This window comes from Eumetopias jubatus, unplaced genomic scaffold, assembly GCF_037043125.1.
Source record: "Eumetopias jubatus isolate StellerSeaLion01/CBP00866 unplaced genomic scaffold, mEumJub1_p1.0 scaffold_5, whole genome shotgun sequence".
Lineage (NCBI taxonomy): Eukaryota > Metazoa > Chordata > Mammalia > Carnivora > Otariidae > Eumetopias > Eumetopias jubatus.
The window spans coordinates 28,893,644-28,916,217 of record NW_028274811.1 but is presented as its reverse complement, the minus strand read 5'-3'; the positions used below and the strand labels follow the sequence as shown (position 1 = coordinate 28,916,217).

The 22,574-nt window shown below is 50.6% G+C and overlaps 1 protein-coding gene across 6 annotated transcripts in view; it reads left to right on the top strand.

The window, feature by feature from the left end:
* MACROH2A1 (macroH2A.1 histone) overlaps positions 1-22,574 on the top strand; it is an 85,346-nt gene that overhangs the window by 3,350 nt on the left and 59,422 nt on the right. For 5 of the 6 annotated variants that reach the window (XM_028103692.2, XM_028103688.2, XM_028103693.2 and 2 more), the window contains exon 2: positions 6,843-7,047. In XM_028103692.2, coding sequence (XP_027959493.1) covers positions 6,876-7,047 — 172 coding nt within the window. In that variant the 5' untranslated portion in view covers positions 6,843-6,875. Of the gene's footprint in view, positions 1-1,997; positions 2,103-6,842; positions 7,048-22,574 lie in introns of those variants that run through there. The other variant, XM_028103689.2, reaches the window with a different exon arrangement.

Genomic DNA, 22,574 nt, shown 5'->3' with positions numbered 1-22,574 from the left:
CCTGATTGGCTAGAGTACCAGAACAAGTCTCTCTTCTCAGCCAATCAGAGGGCTGTTTCTGAACCTCAGCTCTGTGAGTGATAGTTGTGTATTAGATCCTCATGCCTCTGGGGACTTGACAGCAGTGATACTGTTAATCATCTGGTATGATAGGAGTAAATGGAAGAGAATGCTGTAAACAGGATTAGTGTCCTATGCTTCAGAATTAAGTGCCTCAGGTTTGCTGTCATGATTGGAGTTGATGGGAAGGTGGCAAATGCATGTGGACATGTGGGCATTTATCCAGCTGCAGGGAGTGGATGGTGCGGTCCTCCCCCGGCAACAGTGACTTAAACCACAGATCGCTCAGTTTCCCCTCATCCTCGGGTGCTGGAGATAGGGCCCGTCTGACTAGCAGCTCCCCAGCAGTTCTGGTCAATATTTCATTCGGGATCGATATGCGCGAATTCACTGCTTAGATAATAAAAGACTTCACAGTCGCCGGTTCCAGTGGTTTTGTAAGTGCCCTGATTATAAGAGTTTTGTATGCTGTGGCCTTAGCAGAGGTCAGTCACTTGCAGATGTGAGGAAGGTAAGTGTTTCCCTCTGGTCTCTTTCGTCTTTTACTGAGCTAGTCTCGTGGCAAAAGAGGCGGCTGGAGCCATAGAATTATCAGGGAGTGGGAAGGCCTCTTCGTGGCTCCCACCTTAGCTGTCGGGGCAATTGTGGTATTCCCTTCCTGGGAATGCGTAAGGTGGCCCCACAAGCTCGCTGAATTTCGAGGGTCTGAGTTCCCACAGGGATTGGCTGGGTATGTGTCCACAAATGGTCTCACTGAAGGTCCCTGACTGGTGTCCCACTTGCCACATCTCTGAGTCCTGTGGCCTGTGGCCTTTGGCAATGCTGCCCTCATCTTTTGTCAAGAGAACCCCATCCACTGTAAATGCCCACTAAACAGTCACCATCCAGCCAGCATTTGAGAGCCTACCAGGTAACAGGCAGGGGGGGTGGGGTCCTGGAGGTACACTGGTGAGCAGAGCCGACTGATGCATCCCATCACTACAGACGAGGAAATTGGCAGTGATGATAGAGTATAGCAACTGCTAAGGTTGAGGAGGTCGGTTTCAGACTATTTATATACATTGGATCTAGAGTAGCAGTCAGGTTAGAAGAAAGGCCTGGAAACTGCATCTGCGGAGCACTTTATTTATTTATGGAGATTTTATTTATTTATTTATTTGAAAGAGAGAGAGTGAGCACGAGTGGAGTAGAGAGGCAGCGGGAGAGGGAGAAGCAGGGTCCCCGCTGAGCAGAGAGGCTGACTCTTGGGGCTCCATCCCAGGATCCTGAGATTAATACCTGAGCCAAAGGCAGACGCATAACTGACTGAGCCACCCAGGGGCCCCTACAGAACCCTTTATATGAGATTGAGAAAAGTAATTGAACATATTAAAGAATGGTGGCAGGCTAAGGAACATTATAGGGGATTTGTAGTTGAGCTCAGGGGCCACAGCAGGAATGTCCACTGAGGAAACAGGAGCAGTTTGGCCTGGTGGATACTTTGTTGCTGGAAATAGGGAGAGAGGGGCTGTGGGACCTTGCATGCAAGGCTGGAGTCTGGGCATAGGGCTGCCCCGAACTAGACTGTGACTGGGGGGCACAAGGCACAGCTGCAGCAGGAACACAGAGGAGGGAGCCACGTGATAGGTCTGCATCACCATACCGCTAGGTAGGATCGCCCCAGAGGGCTGGAGAGGGTGTTCTAGACTGAGATCGTGGCATGTGCTGAAGAGTGAAGGTAGGAATGAAGGCGGTTTGTAACGCAGCGAGGAGCCTGTTCGGGTGCCCTGTTGGGGAGGAGCGGAACAGTGTGGTAGTAGGTAGGATAGCCCTGTGCCCCTCTGACCTCTTTTGCCCTTCCTGATAGTAGAGGGCTTGTCACTCTCATGTCCATCTTTTTCACAGGATCCTCACAGTCTTCTTACTAGTCCTGTGCACTGAGGATAGGCCACATGCCCTGGTCCCATCTCAGTTGTTGGGAGGCCTGTGGTCAGAGACTTGCCTCTCACTCAAGCCTGGCTCACTTCTCCATACAGCCCTTCTCCAACAGTGTGTGACTCTGGGTAAGCTTTGGGTTTCTGCAAGCAAGGTTCATGTCTATTGTGATTGATTTATAGTCGGAGGAGTTGCAGAGGTAAAGACCGCAGAGATCCCTTCAGGATCAACCACAGAATCTTCATTTCCTGGCCTGGTAATAGTCAAAAAAACCAGCTAAGCTAATGTGCCCTGATGAATGGATGCCAAGGTTGCCTAAAGCCGTGTTGCTGTCTTCGAAGCATGTGGGGCCCTCTCTAGGGGTGAGGACTTCTGGTTTCTTGAATGGGGTGCCCTCCTGGAGTATTAGTCCAGGAAGGAGGGAAGGACACAGTTTTGTCCGTTTGACAAGATAGTATAGCTGTTTCTCTTCTGAGCAACGTCAGTGTGTTGAAGCCGAGTGTGTTAGAAGCCACTTTTTCTGTGATAGAGGACCGTCCATCTCTCAGAAGAGGCTGGATACAGGACATGGGTCACACAGGACCCAATAGGCTTTGGCTGGTTGCTCACACCCTGGCTTCATGGTCAGCTTTCAACTTGGTTTGTTATGTGACAGAGACTGGGAGACTGGCTGTTTTTCCCTCTGACCAAATAGCTAAAGGACATTTCTCAACCTCTCTTGCAATTAGTTGTGGCCATATGCCCAAGTTCTAGTCAATGAATCATGGTCATGGTCAGTACTGGTGTGCGCCCCCCTTCTACGGCTGGCCGTTGAAGACCTCCATGTGTTATCCTCCATGGCCTTTTCCCTTCTGCGGTAACCCTGGGAATTGTGCATTGAAGGATGGTAGGGGTCCAGGTCCATGAATCATGTGGAGCAGCACCTGCCAATCATGGAGACCCACTTTGGACTTTCACAAGGGAGAAATAAGCTGTAGGGGCTTGTTTGTTATAGCTGCTAGTGCTGTCCTTGCCAATAAAAATAACCAACATCAGTTTTCAAGGAGGCGGCCTCTTTTCAAATTATACACATTGTTGTTATTTTTATTGACTTTCCTGAGCACTCCACTGAGTGAATGCTTGTCAGGCCCTATATATGCATGTTTTCATTCAGTTCTTCCACCAACTGTCTGGGGTCCATTCTGTCTTCATCGCTGCTTGATGATAAAATAAGCTCCAAGGGTTAACATTATGTCACATGCCCAAGGACACATAGGCGTAAGTGGCAGAGCCACAACCTCAGTGAGGCCAGGCTGACTTTGGAATTTGAGTCAGCACTCAACAGTCACGTCCACCACAGCCACTCTCCCCTGACGTGGGTGCCTGGGCGTGGCCACCCTTGTCTCCATAGACCCCTGAAGAGTGGGATTTATCTGGCACACTTGGGGGTTTGCCTGGATATTTTTAAAGTCAGCACACATCACTGGATGTCAGGAGGCTGCATGGCTCTGTCAGAAGTCTTTCCAAGCTGTGACTGCAGCTTGGGGACCTGTAGTTAGAAGTGCGGGAAGAACATGGGAGGGGTGAGGAACAGGAGTTGCAGGACCAGCCCTGGGGTGGGGGGGATATGAAGACGTGGGGCCGTGTTATCAGGAGCCTGACTGAAAATTAGGTGTGAAGATGTTCTCTCAGCAGAATGGCACCTGAGGATCCATGACATTGAAGGTCCTGCCTGGGACCCAGGGAGTTAGGGATGAGCTGACCACAGCCTGGCCTCAAGTAGCTTGCAGTGCAGTCAGGCTGGGGAGACAGATGCACAGAGACATGCCAGAATGCGGGCTTTGAGAACATGGAGCAGCGAGTGACGCCAGTCCGTGGTTGGGCCCGAGGACAGGGATCGAAAGAGATCAGCTCAGCGGGCTGGCAAAAGGACAAAGGGTGTCAGAGGCAGGAGAGACATTGTGGACCCTGCACCGCAGGGCAGGAAGTCAGGGGCGGCCTGGAGCCTGGGCCCCGGGCAGGCGTGGCAGGAAGCAGTGCTGTGGAAGCAGCTGAAGGATGCTGTTTGTGGCCGGCTCAGGGTGATGGGGAACCCACAAGGGGGCACACATCCTCTGGCCTCAGTGGACCTGAGCATGGTAGGTAAGAAGGAGAGAGAGCTGAACCAAGCCAGGGAGGCCGAAGAGAAGGGAAGAGGCCCGAGAAGGTATGACGTGGGTTCAACAGAGCTTGGCTAATGGCGGGGCACTGTGAAGGGGGGCAGAGAAGTAGGGCCCAGGTTGACTGCTGCTTGGTGGCTTGGCGCATGAGGTTGTCACTGCTGGGGCTGAGAAACCCAGAGGAGGGAGTTCCAGGTGCCCATGGGACTTTTAAGTTCCTTGCCACAGGCAGATCAGATCTCTGGGGCTGCACAGCCAGGTGTGCACGTGGGAGTCTGCGGCCTGTCCACATAACAGCTAGAGTGGAAGGGAAGCACCAGGAGCATCAGTTTTAAGGAATGAGCATTTCTAGGGCCCATCAGGTCCATGCATGCTGATGGCTCGTCTCTGGGGCAGGACATTGCCGGAATCCCACAGAGGCAGCCCCAGACATACCCAGACAGCTCTGCCTGGGATGGGAGCTGACGCCTGTACTCCGGTAAGAATGGGGCTGAGCTGACTAATCATTACTGACCATAGGCCTCTCCTGCTAAAGGAGGGGAAGTGTTCAGATCTGCAAACTCCTAGTCCAGAGGTGTGGGGTTGGTCTGTGAAACATATTTGTAGCCAAGCAAAAGACTGCTGGGAAGCCCACTGACCGCTTTCCCTGCAGACACACACATGCACACATGTGTGCAGGTACCATTTCCTGCTCAGAGTCAGCACGGACACCTGTTTGTAGGGAACCTTTCAAAATGGAGCTCCTCACAGCAAGAAATGGAGCCATTTAATTGTTCCAGAGAAACTCAGGCCCTTCTGGGACTCTCTTTAGCATTCAGTGATCAATTAAGACTTGGTGCCCCTTGATGAGAAATAGAAGGTTCTCATCATAATTGTCTGTAGCTACCCCACCCCCACCCCCCAGCATCTATCCAGGGCCACCTTAATTCTGCTAGAGTGCCCAAGAGTTCTGCTGTCTGCTGTTTTGGCCATCTGTGTCAGGCAGACAACTGAGATGATCTTAGGGGTCGCACTGATGTTAGGTACGGACTGCGGTGTGTTCCAAATATAGGGTTGGGCGTGAGAGTAACAAGGACTCCTAACTCTGTGGCCCCTGCTGGCATAGAGGCATGGCCTGTTGGAGCTGGAGTGGCCCACACACCACACAGCCTGACCTCAGTTTACCAGTAAATGGGAGTCTTGCCCATTTGGTTCAGTGGTTGAGCATAGATGTCCGCCAGGAAATGCTTGCATGGTGCCCAAGGATAGGCCTCAGCCTCTTCACAACCCGTCTCCTAGCGCCCTCACTGCTTTTCATGATGATCATTTAAATGACTGTAGGGTTATTTCTTCTCTCTCTTCCCCACCAGCTCTGGGAGAACAGGGATCCCATTTGCCTTGTGCCCTGCTGTCCCTGTTCCCCAGCCTACCTCCTGAAGTGAATGCATGAATGACTTGAATGTTCTCAGCAAACGTTTGAGAACTTGAATGCTCTTAGCACACATGTAGACCTTAGTGGTGCTCTGCCAGGAGTACAGCCAGGGGCAGCCCTCTGAGAGCCTGCACTCTGACGGGAGAGACGGGGGCATGTGCACATCATTGTGGCATGAAGTGCAGAGGGGCCCAGAGGATGGAGTGGCTGTATCTGAGCACTCAGGGAAGGGTTGGCAGAGGGCAGAACGCAAGTGTGAGGGATCGTGGTGGTCCTGGCCGAAGGGCCCAGCCCCTGCAGGGGAGGCCATTTGCAGGAGCTGTGTGTGACTCCCGCTGTGTCCAAGTTTGGACCACCGGAGGTATGGGGTGAAGCTGGATGGATGTGCCAAGCCTAGATTTCTGAGGCATTGCATGACAGGCCACGGGTGTTGATTTTTCTTGGGAACTGTGGCAGCCAGGGAAAGCTTTCAGACCAGGGGCATTGAGTATTCAGACTTGTATGTACCACCCTCAGAGGCCAGGTGGATTGGAGAGTAGGGCCCACGGTGGGGAGACCTCTTCAGGAGATGTTTGTGATCATTTGGTTAATGATGACCTGGATTCAGTCACAATCGGGGTGGACAGGAGAGGCCTTCCAAGAGTTGATGGAGACGGAGCATCCTCTGGACTTGAGTGGTGTTTTGGATGGGGATGGGGAGGAAGAGCAGGGAAAGACAAGTACTTCTCCGTCTTCTCTAAGGACAGGCCTAGCTAGTGGACTGAAAGTGTTCTGAGGGCCTGTGATTGCAGCCCAGCTATCTGCTGAACTCCTGTGAGCTGTTCTTGCCCCCCCCCCCCCAAACAGAGAAAGGATTGTGAGGTAGAGATGCTGCTTTCATCAGAGGGCCTAGGTATCAGGCTTTACATCATTCTGGGGGCAGGGTACATAGTTTTCTTTCATGAAGGCTTCAGCACATTTATCCACCCTGGTCTCAAGGGTATGAAAATGCAACTGTTAAACAAGTGTATAGGATGTAGTCAAGAAATCCCATTTTTTTTTTGCATCATGTGCCATAAAGGCAAGGCACTTAAGAGCACTCATTGTCAGAGTAACGTTTTAAGTGCAGGTGGCCACTAAAATTGATGTTATGGTATAAAATGTGAAGAGCATCGCCGTTCTCTTTTTAGGGGCCGAAGTGCACCAGCGGAGTGCATCAGCTGGGCTCGGAGGACTCAGTGGCTGCAGGCGGTGGCATTTCTTCTAGGGGCCAGAGAGTACAGGGAAGGGGGGGGACCCCGTCCCCAGGATCCTGACATCTGTGCCTCTTGCCTCCACAGTGTGCTTACTGATTCACCTCCAGGGCCACCGCCATGTCAAGCCGGGGTGGGAAGAAGAAGTCCACCAAAACCTCCCGGTCCGCCAAGGCGGGAGTCATCTTCCCTGTGGGGCGGATGCTGCGCTACATCAAGAAAGGCCACCCCAAGTACAGGATTGGAGTGGGGGCGCCCGTGTACATGGCCGCCGTCCTGGAGTACCTGACAGGTGAGTAGGTCCACGTCCCCCGAGGACACCACTGGACTCACATCGTGGTGGTTCGGACACTTTCCAGGGACTGATCCGATCTGCATGGTTTCTTTTATTTTGAAACTTTTCAAAACCTGCAGAGAAGTGACAGGAGTAGTACGATGAACATTTTCACCCAGGTGCCCCGGTTGTTGACGTTCTGCCCCATTGGCTTTTTTTTTTTAAATTTTTTATTGTTATGTTAATCACCATATATTACATCATTTGTTTTGGTGTAGCCCCATTGGCTTTTTTTCCCCCAACCTGGGTGTGTATGTGCATATGCATAGGTGTGCACGTTTATACATTGATTTTTGGCTGTTATATAGTCCATTTAGAAATTTCTTTAATCTCCCAATATTGGCATTTATAGTTTTTTTGGTTTTCTTTCCTGATCCAGGATCCATTTCAGGATCCTGCATTTCCTTTAGTTGTCAGGTTTCTTTAGTCTTATTTAAGTTGAAACAATTCCTCTGGTTGGTGTTTTTTTTTTTTTTTATTTTTTAAAACTTTTCCATGACGTGGACATTTTTGAAGAGTGCATCCAGTTGTGTTGTGGAATGTCCTGCAGTCTGGGTTGGTCCTATGCTTGGATTTGGGTTAAACGTTTTGGCAGGGGGATTGCCTAAGTGCCGTTGCGTCCTTGTCTAGTATCATGCCAGGAGGCATGTGATGTGGGTTTGTCCTGCCATTGGTGATTCACTCGGGTCATATGGTTGAGGTGGTATCTGCTGGATTTCTGCACAGCCTTCACCCAGTGGCTTTGGCATTCCTGGATGATCCTACCCGAATCTGTTACTACTACAGTGGTTACAAAAGAGTGATTTTTCTACTTCTGTCATCTCTTCTGCGTGTATTAGTTGGCACTCTTCTGTAAAGAACTTACTTTTCATCTGCCCTTTTCCTCTTTCTGTTTTTTGTATTCGAAATGTTACTTCATGGGCTTAATTTAATGAGTTATACACTATGACATCATTATTCAGTACGCTGCTCACATTATCTCACGTTTGACATTCAAGCCGGTTCTGCTGTCCTTTGCGATGGCCTCTTCCATTCTTACACATTTTCTTGCTTTCCCCCACAATGAGGTGTTCTAGTCTCACCCTGAATTTCCCTAGCCCCAATCTCGAAATCAGCTCTCTCTTCGGGAAGGGGGAGGTGGTCCTTTTCCCGAAAATAACCTTACTGGTCTCACTGGTGGCTCCATGGCCACTGTGGGAACCCACGTGGGCAGGGATGTCACCCCCATTTGTAGTGATGAGAAAACCAGCCTAAAAGCATAGGAGAACTTGCCTGGGGTGGCATATGGCCAAGTAGGGAGTAGAGAAGGGACCCAGATCCTGCTGGGCCGTTGTAACGCTTTTACGTCTTAGTGCTCTGTGCACCTCAGGGTATGTGGCAGGAAGGGCCCCCTCCATTCTTGCAGCCAGACAGGGAGACTCAGCAAGATAAGGTGCCTCTTCCGAAGTGGTAATAGGCAGCAGGACAGCTGGATCACTTCTTGCTCTCCTGTCTCTCAGTGAGGCAAGATCAAGGGTTCCTCCATAAAGAACACCATCATGAGGGACATGAAGTTGTTGTATTCTTTTGAAAGCACCTAGGCACGAGAAGTCATTGGTGGCTTGTAGTTGGGAGGCATTTGCACTTCTGGGACATTTAACCCCCTGCTTCTCAGAGACTCTTAGAGGTGTAGCATGAGCGAGGCATGATTCTTCTCCTTCTACAGATGAGGAACCAGAGGCCCAGAGCTTATGACACACCCAGGAAAGCCATGTAGAACATTGGCAGTCAGGGGAGAAGTTACTAGATAGGAAGCGGAGGACATTGCTTCGTTCTGGCTTGCCAGTTTACGTGCTGTGTGACCTAGAGTGATTCACTTAACCTCTCTGGGCCCCAATTTCCTTTCAACTCAAATGTTGACATAGCCCGTGCTCCACCAACTCCAGGCTGCTGTGACACCCAAAGGGCTTTGTTTGAGCATGATGGGGAAGCTGATGTGCCGTGATTCCTGGTTCCCGAATGCCGTGATGTCCTTGTCACTGGGATGTCCACTACCATTAGGTCAAGTACCACATCAGTTTCATTTCTTCCATCAAGTTTCTGTTTTTTAGTTTGCAGGGTGTGGCGTGGGGGTGAGGGGATACCATCGCTCCAACATATCTGAGGCAATTACTGTGTGTGCCACACAGAAAATCTGGACGTTTTCCTCGTCTGTGCCTGGCTGGCTCTGGAACTGAGCACAGTGCTCATGAGTTTGAGGTCAGCGGGCCCATTCTCATGGACTTTGATTCTGTTTGCACCCGCACCCATCGTGCCTCTCCCCAGCTCTCATGGGTGTACGGTAATGGTCACGGAGGGGTGTGGGAATGGTCAGGGCAGCCCATCACTAGTGCTGGACAGTAGCTCAAGGCAAATTTTTGCTCAACTGTCAGCCATGTTAACCCCTGTATGTTAAGAATAATATATATTTTTACGTTTTACCAAGTTCTACCAGCAGAGCTGGAATCTGAGCCATTTTGTCTGCATGCATGCAGTGCTGTCATTGGCTTGACCATTGCCCTATGCCTGCCCCCACCGTGGTGCCCAGCCCACATGACGGACACTTCAGGAACATCCTGAGACATGAGTGCTGTGCTCAGTCACTGCTGTGGTCACTTGTGCCCTGTTGCCAGATCGGGTAGTAGCTGGGCTCGGGGGCCATGTCCGGTGAAAACACTGCTCTGTTCCACCCCTCAGAACAGCGCTGTGAGCCCACACTGACTGACCAGCCCTAAGCACCTTGGGCTGGGATGTGACAGCATGTGACCATTTGGAAGTTCTGAGTGTTTGCCCACTCAGAACTTTGGTTTTGTTCCACGAGTGAGAAGGAAAGGTGGACAGTCCCTCTTTCTGCTCTGCTCTTTGATTTTGCTTCCCTGAAGACACTTTCTCATTCGTTCCACAAACTGTTGAGCACCTGCTGTGTACCAGGCACCATGCTAGGCTCTGTACGAGAACATAAGCGTGATTGCAGCAGAATTGGTCTCTGTTCTGTGCCGCTCATGCTCTGGGCTGGGAGAAAGAGCCAACCAACCCAGATGGTTACTGCCCATGACAGATGCCGTGGAGAGCATGAGCCGGCCAAAGCAGCGGCCCGGACGCCGGGGCTTCTGGAGAGGAACTGGCTCAGGAAGGCTTCTGTGAGGAGGAGCTCTCGGCCGTGACCTGGCGAAGGAGTTGGGGCCCGTCAGCCCTGTGAGAGCTGTCAGTGGGGCTGTGCCAGGCACGCACCTGTGCTCCAGGAGCCGGCTGGGTGCCAGCCTTACCCCAGAGCTTGGGGAAGATGGGCAACGAGGGAGAAGCCCAGGCACCAGCCCTCGAGCAGCTCAGGGCCTCGCAAGGATGTGGCGCAGACATGGTGCTGTAGCGTGAGGTGTGTGAGCCAAGTCCCAGCCATTCAGCAGGTCCTCACTGAACATGTATCTGGTCCTGGGATAGAAGCCCAAGCAAGACCTTTCCTCTCCCCAGGGAGCTTTCTGTCCAGGACAGGTACAGGCAGGAAGCAGGCGGTGCTGTAGCTTTGTGTTAGGCGGAGGAGGCTTGTTAACCAAAGCCCCCCTGCTTGTCTTGCTGTCACCCGAAGGGCCCCGTAGAGGGATTGTGTTCAGACTCTCACAGGTGGTGCACAGAGTTGCAGGCCCGGTGATGGAGGTGTGCCACCTGATGCCCTTTGACGTGGCTGGGCCAGGCCTCCGCCTTCAGCAAGCCCCAGCGGAGAGATGAGGGGTCTGGATGAGGTTGCTAATGGGACAGCTGAGCTACCAGGGTCCTTCTGGGACTAGGTGGCTGTGGAGCAGGGAGGTGACATTTCTTCGGTGGCCAGCCCTAGGGACCAGGTGGGATGCCACAATATTCAGTGGCTGTCACGTAGAGGCAGTAGAGCTAGACGGTGAAGATGTGGACCTAGGTGTCCACAGTTCCATAATTGTGGCCTCGGGCCAGTCGCTCACATTTCTGGGCTGCAGTTTGATTACCTGTACAATGGGGCTAGTAGTGACCGTCCCGTAGGGTTATAGACGCTGCAGTGAGGGGACGCAGGGGAAGCGCTCATCCCACACGCACACAGCGTAAGGGCCCAAATCTAACCCTTAGCAGTGGGGTTAAGGCACAGAGGAGGAAGTCCCTAGTACCCCTCTTCTGGCAGCTGAGGTTACTTTCCTTGGGGGTGGTGACGGGGGCAGTCACTGCCCCTTCGTGCATGTCGTCCTTCAGCGGCCCACAGCCCACCGAGCCTCGCTGGCACCTGCAGAATGCCTCGGCAGCTTCAGCTCTTCCTCTCCCTGGTTTGTTTCAAGTGGCACTTAACTCCTCCTCCTAAAGCCTGTACCAGCCTCAGCACCAAGATGTCCTGTTACCAAACTCTTCTGTCTGACGTTGGCAGCCCCTTCTATCCTGATACCTGGCACATGCATGGACAGCTTCTTGAAGGATGTTTCAGTTAGCCAGGAGCTGAGCATGCCAGAGCTGAGGCCGCACCAGCATTAAGAGTGGCCAACAGGGGCCCTTCAGGCCACAGGCCATCGGAGCCCAGTGACACCCCCCCCACCCCCACCGTGCAGAGCATGTTTTCAGGGGTGAGGGACCACAAGGGTTCTCCTCCTTACGGCCTGCTGCAGGCTAGAGTAGATGTGGGGAGGAGGTTGTAGCCTTGCATCTTGCTCTGAAATGTGAATTTGGCCTCTGTTTCTCCTCTTGGGTCCAGAGCCCAATCACCTGCTGTACTTAAGACGAAAAGACAACATCTGGAACAAGCTTGGGCCTGGCCACCAGACAGCTCCTTCCCCACATCTGCCTGTGCCTGGCTCTGCCTCCCAGCTGGCCTCTCTCTGGAGCTCTTCCTAGGGAATGTGACGCTGTCCACGCGTCCTCTCAGTGGCCAGGACCAGCTGGGCCTTGCTCCATTCTACACCAGGAAGACTGACTGCACCTAAAGCACTTAACCAGCATTCATACCAACCCTGCAACACATGGTAGGTGGAAGTGTTACCGCATGGAAACTGAGGCAGTCAGGGCAGCCCCTGCCCAGCCATCATTTTCGCCCCCATGGTACTGTGGTACTTGTCTCTTCCATGACATCTAAATGATAACATTTAAGGGAAAAGGGAACTTGACTTGAGTCAGGTTGGAATCTCTCTCCTGCGCCCAGCATAGCACTGTTGGAAGGTATAGGTGTGAGACATGAGATGAGCAACATGTGCTATGGCTTTTGCCCCAGTGAAATGTCCATTCATGTTGGGGACACACCAGCCCAGAGACCAATAAAGGAATAGGGCAGACGAAGGGAGAAGTTAAACGTGCTTGAGTCCTACAGTTGGGAGGAGGGGTGGTAACTGGAAACTGTGCGGAAGAGCAGAGAGCAAGCACCCTTGTGATTTGTTGGTCTTTTTTTTTTTTAAGATTTCACTTATTTATTTATTTTAGAGAGAGAGAGAGAGAGCACAAGGTGTGGGGGCGGGGGTGAGGAGCAGAAGGGGAGGGAGAGGGTGGAAGAAAGAATCGCAAGTGGAGTCCATACTGAGCATGGAGCCTGACATGGGGCTTGATCTCAGGACCCTGAGATCATGACCTGAGCCGAGATCATGACCTGAGCCGAAATCAAGAGTCGGATGTTTAACCAACCGAGCCACCCAGGCATCCCTGATTTGTTGGTCTTAAGTCATGGGTCAAGGCACTGTGGGTCAGCACTGTTCTGAGTTTAGCAGAACCTAAGTGTATGATGAAATTTAAGAGGTATTCCACCAAAAAACACAGCTCGGTGGCTGAGATAGGGAGATGGCTAGATTCACATCCCCTCCTTTGAGATGGATACATGAGTTCCTCAGATGAATTTGTCAGGGAAGGAATTTGTTTTAGTGTGGGAACCACCAAGAAGTAGCTGTGTTTACTGCAGGACTCTTGAACATGTTGGTGTCACTGTGAATCCCCACGGGAAGGAACTGTGATTGATAGTGGTTCCCAAACTTTTATCACGAAAGTCCTTTAAGGAACACTTTAAAACACCCTGCACAGTGCAGTGTAGGGGACCCTGGTATGGCTTACACCCATAACAAACAGCACTGTGAGGCAGGCTAAGTGAAGAAATAAAACCAAAAGGTCCCACCAAGAGCAGGCTTTGGTTTTTGTGACATTGAGATGCAAAGCTTGGCTCTGAGGGGCCTGATGCACAGAAGGTGCCTCAACATTTGCTAGGTGCAGTGGTGTCTCGGGAAGCTCCTAGCACGTATTCTACTAAGCTGAGTTGCTCAGGTATTAATTCGGGGATGGCCTACCAGACCCCAGGCCCTGTGCAAGACACTCAGGTGCCAGACAAAAATCCCTGCCCAAGGAACTTACTTCCTGGAAAAGAAGCACCTTTGGAGCCATTTTACCCAACCCCCGGAGAGAGCAGGCCTGGCTCCTGTTCGTCAAATCCAAAAAGATGTGCAGTGACATCTTTTTTTTTTTTTTTTTTTTGGTACAGAAACCCTATCCCATAGCCTGATCACAAACCTTATTCTACCAACTTAACCTCCTAGTACTTAACGCTTGTTTGCAAAAATCTAATCCACTCTCAGAGGGTTTCTCAACATTAGGGAGGATGGAAAGCTCTCAAGACTGAATGTTGATACCTTGTGATAAGTATAGACCCTCCCAAGATAGCCACTGATTTGGGGTACCTAAATTTTGATCCATTTAAAAACCCAGTGTTGGAGGATTGCATTTCTACCTCTTACAAGGTAAGGCTGTGGCTAGAAATTTTTTTTTTTCCTGTCTTCTTTGGATCTAATCTACAAAATGATGAAGACCTCTGGATTTTTGTATTCTTTTCTTTTTTTAAAAAATGATCTATTTCAGAGAGTGGGGAAGGGAGAGAGACGGAGAGAGAACGGGAGGGTGGGGGAGGGCGGGGGAGGGCCAGAGGGAGAGGGAGAGAGAGTCCCAAGTGGACTCTGCGATAAGCCCAGAGCCTTACTCGGGGCTCGATCTCATACCCTGAGATCTCGACCTGAGCTGAAACCAAGAGTCAGTCTCCTAACTGAGTGAGCCACCCAGGCGCCCCGGATTTTTGTATTCTTCATCTCCGACTGCTTACATTTTCCCAGGCCCTGCCCCTCCCAGCGCTCACGTTTCACACCTGGTCATCCCTCTCCTGGTCTTGTCAGGGACCAGAGCCTCCCCCTCTTCAAAGCAGCACCTGGCACCTTCGCCCGCCAGATGCTGTAATGGGAAGCTGCTGTGGTAACGTTCACAGGACCAGCTCCTGACCTGGGGAACAAACGGTCCCCTGGGTGACCTTACGGCCACTTTGCAGACTAAATGGGGCCTGGCCCTTGTGCCTGACTGTGTCCTACAATAAAAGCTCAAGGAAAAGGGATGACTCTTAAGAATATACCTTGCTGTCTGGTTTGGCTGACGAAATGATCATCCTCTCCCCGAGTTTCAGCTTGCTTGATTTCTGATCCATAACTGGGCCGGGGTCAGATGTTGCATATCCCTTTGGTGTTAGGGGTTGGGCTGCACTCCGGGCCCTCCGTGTCTCTTCTAAGTGCGGGAAGGGGAGCCCTCCCCGTCAGCAGCACACCCTGTTACATACTTGTTTCAGCAAACACCCATCGCATTCGGTGTTTCTGGCCTGGGCAAGGACCCAACAAGCTTGGCAGGTTGGGGTAGGCAGAACCTGCACTTGGCTCTGTCACTTCCCTGGCCTCTTTACCACTTTCCTATCCAGGACACCTGAGTGTGTCCTGTACTCATACAGCTAAAAATAGGGCAGGAAGAGAAGGACAGTCAGGTTGGCTCCCTGATGGTCGGAGGCCCCCTGAGTTCCTCCTGTATCTCTGGCTTATTTGCCTGACCACCCCTATCTTAGGCTAACACTTCAGGCCAAGACCCAGCTAGCTCTTGCAAGCACCTTCTTGGGCACCCATGCTGCCCTGGGGCTCTCAGCACCCCACAGTGCTCACTGGTCTGCAGAGCCCTTTACCAGCTTCATATTCCTAAACAAACCATACACACATTCTGACACGCACGCGTGCACACACACACACACACACACACACGAAAGGGAGGACTAGGGATTTTAATGAGCCAGAGGGCTGCGACTAGAAAAAAGTTGGAAACCCTGAAGTTGGAACTAATGTGCTAGATACCCAGTGCATGCAGACAGTATTTAAATGCGTATTCCTGTTTCAGGTTATATGAACAATTTGTGTTTAAAAATGTAAGAAACTAATGGTCCCACCGCCCAGAGGTAGCTGCTGGCACTGAGTGCCTTTTGTGTGTACGTGCATGAAAGGGAGTTAGAGTTTAGCCCAGTTGTTTGTTTTTATTAATATGGGCTATTGTTGGTCTTCACTGATAGCCACAGAAAATCATCACCGCATATCATCTTGCAAAGCAAATCGCAGGGTAATTGGGGAGGGGCTCCCCCCCATGCTTCACGGGCAGTCGTCCCTCTGCCTGCCAGGGGAATAGATGATTCTGGGGCAGGGAGACGTCTGAGGAGTGCTTGAAGAAGCAGTTTATCACAACACTCCTTTGACCTTTCCCTCATCACGTCGTGTTGGATGGCCAGCCAGCGAGCAGTCCCAGGTGGCGCAGGCCTCAGGGCTGGAGGAGAGAGCCCGGAAACCACCGAGGGGAGGGGTGGCATTCCCAGGGCTTCGCTGACCCCACCCCAGATGTGGAGGGGGTAGCACAGCAGGGGTGCGTGCACCTGCCGTGGGGCACAAACACTGAGTTCTTATCTGTCCACCACCCAGGCCTTCCGAAGAGTCCATGAGGGGGTCCACGAGAGTGTCAGCGTGACCTGGGCCCACTTTGTGGAACGGTGGCCTCGCTTCCCCTGCTTTCTCGGGGCTGGGGTGTGGACTGTGTCACTGGGCTCAGAGAAGGGAAAGGCCTCATTGCTTTCTTTTGCAATCATTTTCTCCCAGTCTGTGACTGGTCTTCTTATTCTCTTAACAGTGTCTTTCACAGAGCTGAGGTTTGTGATTGTAATGAAGTCTAGCGTATCATGTTTTGCTCCTTTGGTGTTGTATCTAAAACCTCGTCACCAAACCCGAGGTCATGCAGATTTTCTCCTATGTTATCTTCTAGGTGTTTTATAGTTTAGTGTTTTACATTTAGGTCTGTGATCCATTTTGAGTTAATTTTTGCAAAGGATGTGAGGTCTGTGTCTAGATTCACTTCTTTGCATGTGGATGTCCAGATGCTCCGTCCTCTCTGTTCCGTTGAAGATGCGTTGCGTTGCCTGGGAATGCCCAGTGGTCAGGGAGGCTCCCTGTTGCTTCACAGTTTCCCCGCGAAGAGTCCCATGCCACTTTCATTTCTGCCACTGGGGTCTGCAGATGCACTGGCAAGTTCCCTAGCAAGGGTTCTGTTTTCGCTAGGGCCAGTGGAAAAGCCCACAGCAAGACCAAACTTGTTTCTGGATTCAGGCAAGGAAAAAGGTATGCCCCGAACTAAGTGTGCCTCTTTCATCTCAGGCCTTCCATCTGGGATCATTTTACTTGTGACTGAAGTACATCGTTTAGAATTTCATTTCGTGAGGTCTTTTGGTGATAAATTTTCTCAGGCTGTGGTTTTGAACATGCTTCTTTTATTTTTATTTTTTTAAGATTTTATTTATTTATTTGAGAGAGCACAGCAGGGGAGAGGCAAAAGGAGAGGGAGAAGCAGGCTCTCCGCTGAGCAGGGAGCCCAATGCAGGGCTTGATCCCAGGACCCTGAAATCATGACTGAGCCAAAGGCAGACGCTCAACTGACTGAGCCACCCAGGTGCCCCTGAACATGCTTCTATCACATCTATAAAGTTTTTAGCTGTTAATTCTTCAGTGTCTCTATTCTAGGCTCTTTCTCCTTATAAAACACAAATTAAACATTTGTTAGTGTCTCATTTTTTTTCCATATCTGTTCATCTCATTTATAGTTTTCATTTCTGTCTTGCAGAACTATTTGTGAATAATTATTTCCGCTCTGTCTTCTAGAACTATCTCCCCATTTACTAATTCTCTCTTCAGCCATATCTTATATGCTATTTAATTCAGTCCCTGATTTTTTTTTTGAGAGAGAGAATGCTGTGCATGCACCTGAGTTGCAGCAGGGAGGGGCAGAGGGAGAGAGAGAGAGAGAGAGAGAGAATCTTAAGCAGGCTCCACACCCAGCATGGAGCCCAACTTGCTGCTGGATCTCCTGACTTTGAGATCATGACCTGAGCCAAAATCAAGAGTCGGACGCTCAACTGACTGAGCCACTCAGGTGCCCCCAGTCAATGAGTTTCTTATTTCAGCTTTGAAACTTTTATTTCTAGAAGTCCTGTTGGGTTTTTTAAAAATCTGCTTGGTTGGTCTTTATAACTTCTTGTTTTCTCTTCATTTTCAAAATTTTCTTTAAGTATGTTATGCATAATAACATTTATTTAATAATTTGCTTTTTTCAGTTTTATTAAGGAATAAATGACACATATAACTGTATATATTAAAAAAGTGTACAACCTGATGATTTGATATCCATATACATTGTGGAATAATTACCAAGTTTATCTGAATAATCCTAATAATGGCAGTCTTTTATTATCTATTTCTGCCAGATTTTGAATCATTGTTCAGAAAGTCTACTTCTCTCCAAGATTACAAAGGAATTCCCTTATGCTTTTGCTCAGTATTTTTATGGTTTAAGTTTTTTACATTTTTACTTTGATCCATTTTAAATTAATGCTGATACATAGTGTGAGATAGGGGTTGACTGACTTTTGTTCCCGATGGTTACCCAGTTTTCTCAGCACAGCCAACTGTCCCATCTTTTCCCTGGTGACCTGAAATGCTACCTTTACCATACATGAGATTTCTAGATATACTTAGGACTATTTCTGGACTTTATTTTCTGTTTCATCGGTCTACCTAGTTACATTATGTTTCTCATATCTTGTGGGTCTTTCATTGTCTTTAATTATTTTCTTTAGTAAGTGATATATACCAATGGCAAAACCCACATCTCCCCACAGGACATACAGTAAGACCTGCATTTCCCTTCCTGCTCTTTTTCCTACCCAGTTCTCCCAGGAGACAGTGTTATTAGCTTCTTATGTATGTTCTGTATCTTTCTAAAGATATTTTCCTTCTCCCTTTTCATTTCAAAATAAATCTTAAAAATGAAATGCCAAGAAATAATTAATCAGGGTAATGGTTACATGTGATATGCAGAGACTGACATTTATATTTGAGCCCAAATCTTGGTTGAGAGAAACTGAGGGTTGCTGATCTGCCCCGAACATCTCCCCAGAGCTTCCAGCCCTCTCTGCCAACCCTAAGACCTGACTTGAGACTGTGAGGGGAGGCCTGCCTGGACTCTAGGCCCTCATGGGGCTGCCTTCCCCTGGGATGACTGCTTTATAGTCTTTATAGTTCACACTGCCTGCCACGGAGCCTGAGCGTTGGCTAATACATGAAACCAGGCCAGTGCCTTGGAGAACGTGCCTGCACTTCCATCCTCAGTCATGGTCTGAATGCTTCAGGGCTTGGTTTACTCATTTAGTGATCCATCTGTAATGACCTATTTGTGAAAGAGTTACCAGGCTCTGGCCAGGTGCAAGGTGCCATGCTGAGGATCGAAAGAATCAGTGTTCATTTCAACAGATTTGTAGTGAGTGCCTGCGATGGGTCTGACCTATCGGAGGCCATATTCACGACCCCAGGGCTGGGAACATGCCTTCCCCACTTCTCCCTCATCACCGTGAGCTCAGCTGCCAGCACGAGGGCTCACGTTGTGCAGCTGCTTCGTAAATAGTTTTTCACTGAAGGATCAGAAGACTAGTTAGAGGGTGATGAATTTCAGGAGGATGGAATGTTGGTAATGTCAGATGCGGCCAGGACGTTGATGAGATGGGAGCTGACCTAGACCCCTGGATTTTTCAATGAAGCAGAATTAGGGTTATGCTAATGACACCGGGGCATGGCCAGACCTGCCCGAGGAGAGGCAAGTGGCAGGATGCGAGTGGGCGGCAAACAGGAAGGCGTGGGAACTTTATCAAGGGTTGCTCTTTCACCTCTGTCACCAAAGCCACTGAGGATGTCTCACCTATACCTTGAAAAGGAGAGGAAGCCAGGAGCTACCCACCTGATTTAAATCGCAGCATCCCAGGAGGGGTGCGAGCTGTGCCCCAGGGTCTCTCTGTGGATGACCAGCAGGAATGGTTTTAAAGAACTACTTACTTACTGAGAGGAGAAGGAATAGATGAGAATTCTACAAATATCTTCTCTCTTGCTGGTATTTTAACAGAAAGATATCAACTAATAAAACATATTTATAGTCCTCTTGCTTTCTTTGCCTGCCTGAAGGCTTCTATGTCTAGTCAACCCAGAATAAAACATGGTGAAAGCAAAAAGCCACTCCTCAGAGCTATAAATATGTCATAGCAAGAAGTCAGACCCAAAGGGTATTAGCCACAGTCAGCCTCCCCCCATCTCTCTGTCTCTCCCCACCTCCCCCTTCCGTGCTGGTTGCCAAGAAGATATAACACAGCCTCGGCTTGGACTTGCCAGGCTGCTCAGCCCGCCTTCAGCTCTGACCCTGGCTCCCACCTCCCCTTCCTTGATGTCTTTCCTCCTTCACTTCACATCCCACCTTCCTTTTTAGGCAAGTGCCTTCCGTCTGGTGGCCAAGAGGCATGTGCTACCTGGTACATCAGAGGCCTGTGGTGGTGCCCGATGCTGATGGGTCGTCCGGCGGGATGGCTGTCATTCCCATGTACACAGGGAAACGTGTGTAGAGTGGCCTTTATAGAAGACATTTAGAAATGTTGTCTGCCTTAGAAGGAGGCTCTTGTTCTGCCAGAGCTCACATGCCTTGTCTGCAGGATGGTGGGAACTCTGTGGGAATCCAGGGCCTCTAGAAAAGGCTAATCGCAGGCTTCCCTTGCCATGGCTATCCTGATGGATGCTCCTTGTGGTAATTGGTAACTGAGGTAGTCTTTGGTAAACATTTATATGCTGCTTCTGTAAATCTGGGGATTGACTGCTGAAAGTCAGCATCAGAAAATGAGGACACTTACCTTGAGCAGCATCGGTTTCCCTGCCCTTCCACCTCCACCCCAGGCCCTGGCGGTCCCTATTCCAGATGGAGATTGTGGCCTGTGGTTATGTAAGTTTTGGGGGCAAGGGGGCCAGTCCTTTGAGTACTAGTCAGAGGCAGACCGGTATAAGTAATGAAGCATCTGTCTTATTAGTGAGCCCTTACTATGTGCTTTACATTTGGTAACTCACGGAATCCTCAAACTGCCTATTTTAAGCCCCAGAAGGAAACTAGGGCTTAGAGTCTAAGTAACCTCTGCAAGGCCACTCACATAGTAACCCATCTCGAGAAGAGCGCCCCCTGCAGGCTCTCCTCTGGAGCACGGACCTTAGCGGTTACCAGGAGAGCTGGGGGGGGGGGGCGGGGGCGGGGCTCAGGGATCCTAGGTCCACTTTGCATCTCCTGTGTCTCCAGTGGACATTGCAGGAGGATGGTATGTGCCCAGTCCTGGAAGGCTGGCTTGGGTCCTCAGTGGAGCCACAGCTTGGCCGAGGAGGCAAAGCTTCCTGAGAGGGGCAGGCCCTGAGCAGTTGCAGGTGACGTGCAAGGGCTGGAGACGGTCTTGGGGTCTGGCCTGGGCAGAGGGGACAGGGGTCGTGCAGGGATGGGCCTGGAGAGACAAGGAGTCACTGACAGGAAGGAGATGGGTTTGAGCACAAGAGGGCTGGTGGCCATTGACTAGAGAGAAGGGCAGCCTGGTCAGTGTCGGGGGTACTGGCTGTATCAGCAGCAGGACAAGTGAGGTTCTGGGGGAAAGAGGAGCCACAGAGTCCTTGGAGAGGGGAGGGCAGTGCCCTGTCCGCCATGAGGAGATTTTATGGCTCAGTGGCACTGAGGGTGGACTGAAGGGCCAGGAGCTTTTGCCTGATGTCCCTTCATCCCCCCGCCCCCGGCTTAGGAAAGAGGGGGTAGAATCCTGGGTGACGCAACTTGCATCTGACTCGTGGCCCTCAGCCTCGGGAATCCATTTGAGCACACAGGGCCAGAGCCTCCTCTGCTATGGCACACTCATACTGCTCTAAAAACAGTCATGGAAAGAACCTAAAAAGTCCACATGCTCAGAACTCTTGTGAGAAGCAGGATTAGGCAGGTGGGGACAGATGTCAGGGCAGGAGGGTGATATGGGGTCTCGAAGATAGGGGGCATATACCATAGTTGTCTCTTCTCGTTTACACTGCGTTTTCATTTTACATTTTGAAAAGCTAAATTGTGCACAAGGTAAACAGCACCAAAGAGGGTAAAGTGTCTCCCTCTGATGGAGTTCCCGATTCCACTCAGAGGAGTCCCCAGGGCGCCCCATCTCACGAGTGTGGAGGACAGGCGTTTCCTCTGCCCCCGGACACAGGGCAGCCCGCCATATGCACCTTTCTCCTTGTTTTCCTCTTTAAAAGTCCATCTGGGAAATGGCACCGTGTCAGGGCTCTTTAAATGAGTTTCCTCTTTACATTACACTCTTCAAATCATTTCATTTCAGCAGACCTCTCTGAATGTTCATCCCTTCCCGCGATGAATTAAGAGCAAATGGCTGTGATTTTCCATATCCAAACAAACACACATATTATTCATTTCCTTGTGAATTAACTCAGTCCTTGAAAGGGAGTGTGTGGCAGGGCAGAGGGTCCTGCTCAGCTGTCAGCCAGGCCCTGGGTGAGAGCAGATTTCTCTGGGCCTGCCCCAGGCACGGCGTCCTTCCCCCTTCCTTCCTGGGCCTTGACTCGCGCTGGCTCAACAGCTGGCTTCAGTTCTGCCCCTGCCCTGGCACACACCCTGTGGGGGTCAGACAAAAGCCCCAGACCCCATCCCAAGGCAGAGAACGCCTGTGGGGCCGCCCCGTGTGCTGCATTCTATCAAGGTAAGTCTGGCAGCCCCGAGGTTAATCGGGTTCAAGTGCATTTTTCAAACATATGTAAACTGTTAAGTTTAACAGCAAAGAGTAAACTGTCGGGGAGGAAACACCAGGTTTTCTATACTGTTTTTCTCCTCCCCGTGGCTCTCACACACGTGAGAGCATCTATCCACTTAGCCAGCCCATTATTTTGATAGAGGAACCGGAGGAAAAGAAAGAATAGTTTTCTTCCCCTAGAAATCGAGCCTGCTGTACTTTGTAAGAGATGAAGTGTGTGGTTGTAGCCTCCGAAACTGTATCAGACACCTACCAACCGTGGTAAGCATGTAACTTGCAAACTCATGATCCTCCCCCTTCCATAGAAAGGGAAAGCAGCCTCAGGTGTGTATTGGCACGTCTACAGCGAAGTGCAGGCTGGGATTCACGCCTGGGCTGTCTGACAGCAGACCCCGGCTCTGCCACGGCGCCCTTGGTGGCTGCCCCCCACCCCCCAACTGAAGACAGACCGAGGGGGTAAGCTGATGCAGAAGCGCTGGAGACTCAGGGGAAGACACAGGACAGCTTTGCAGAA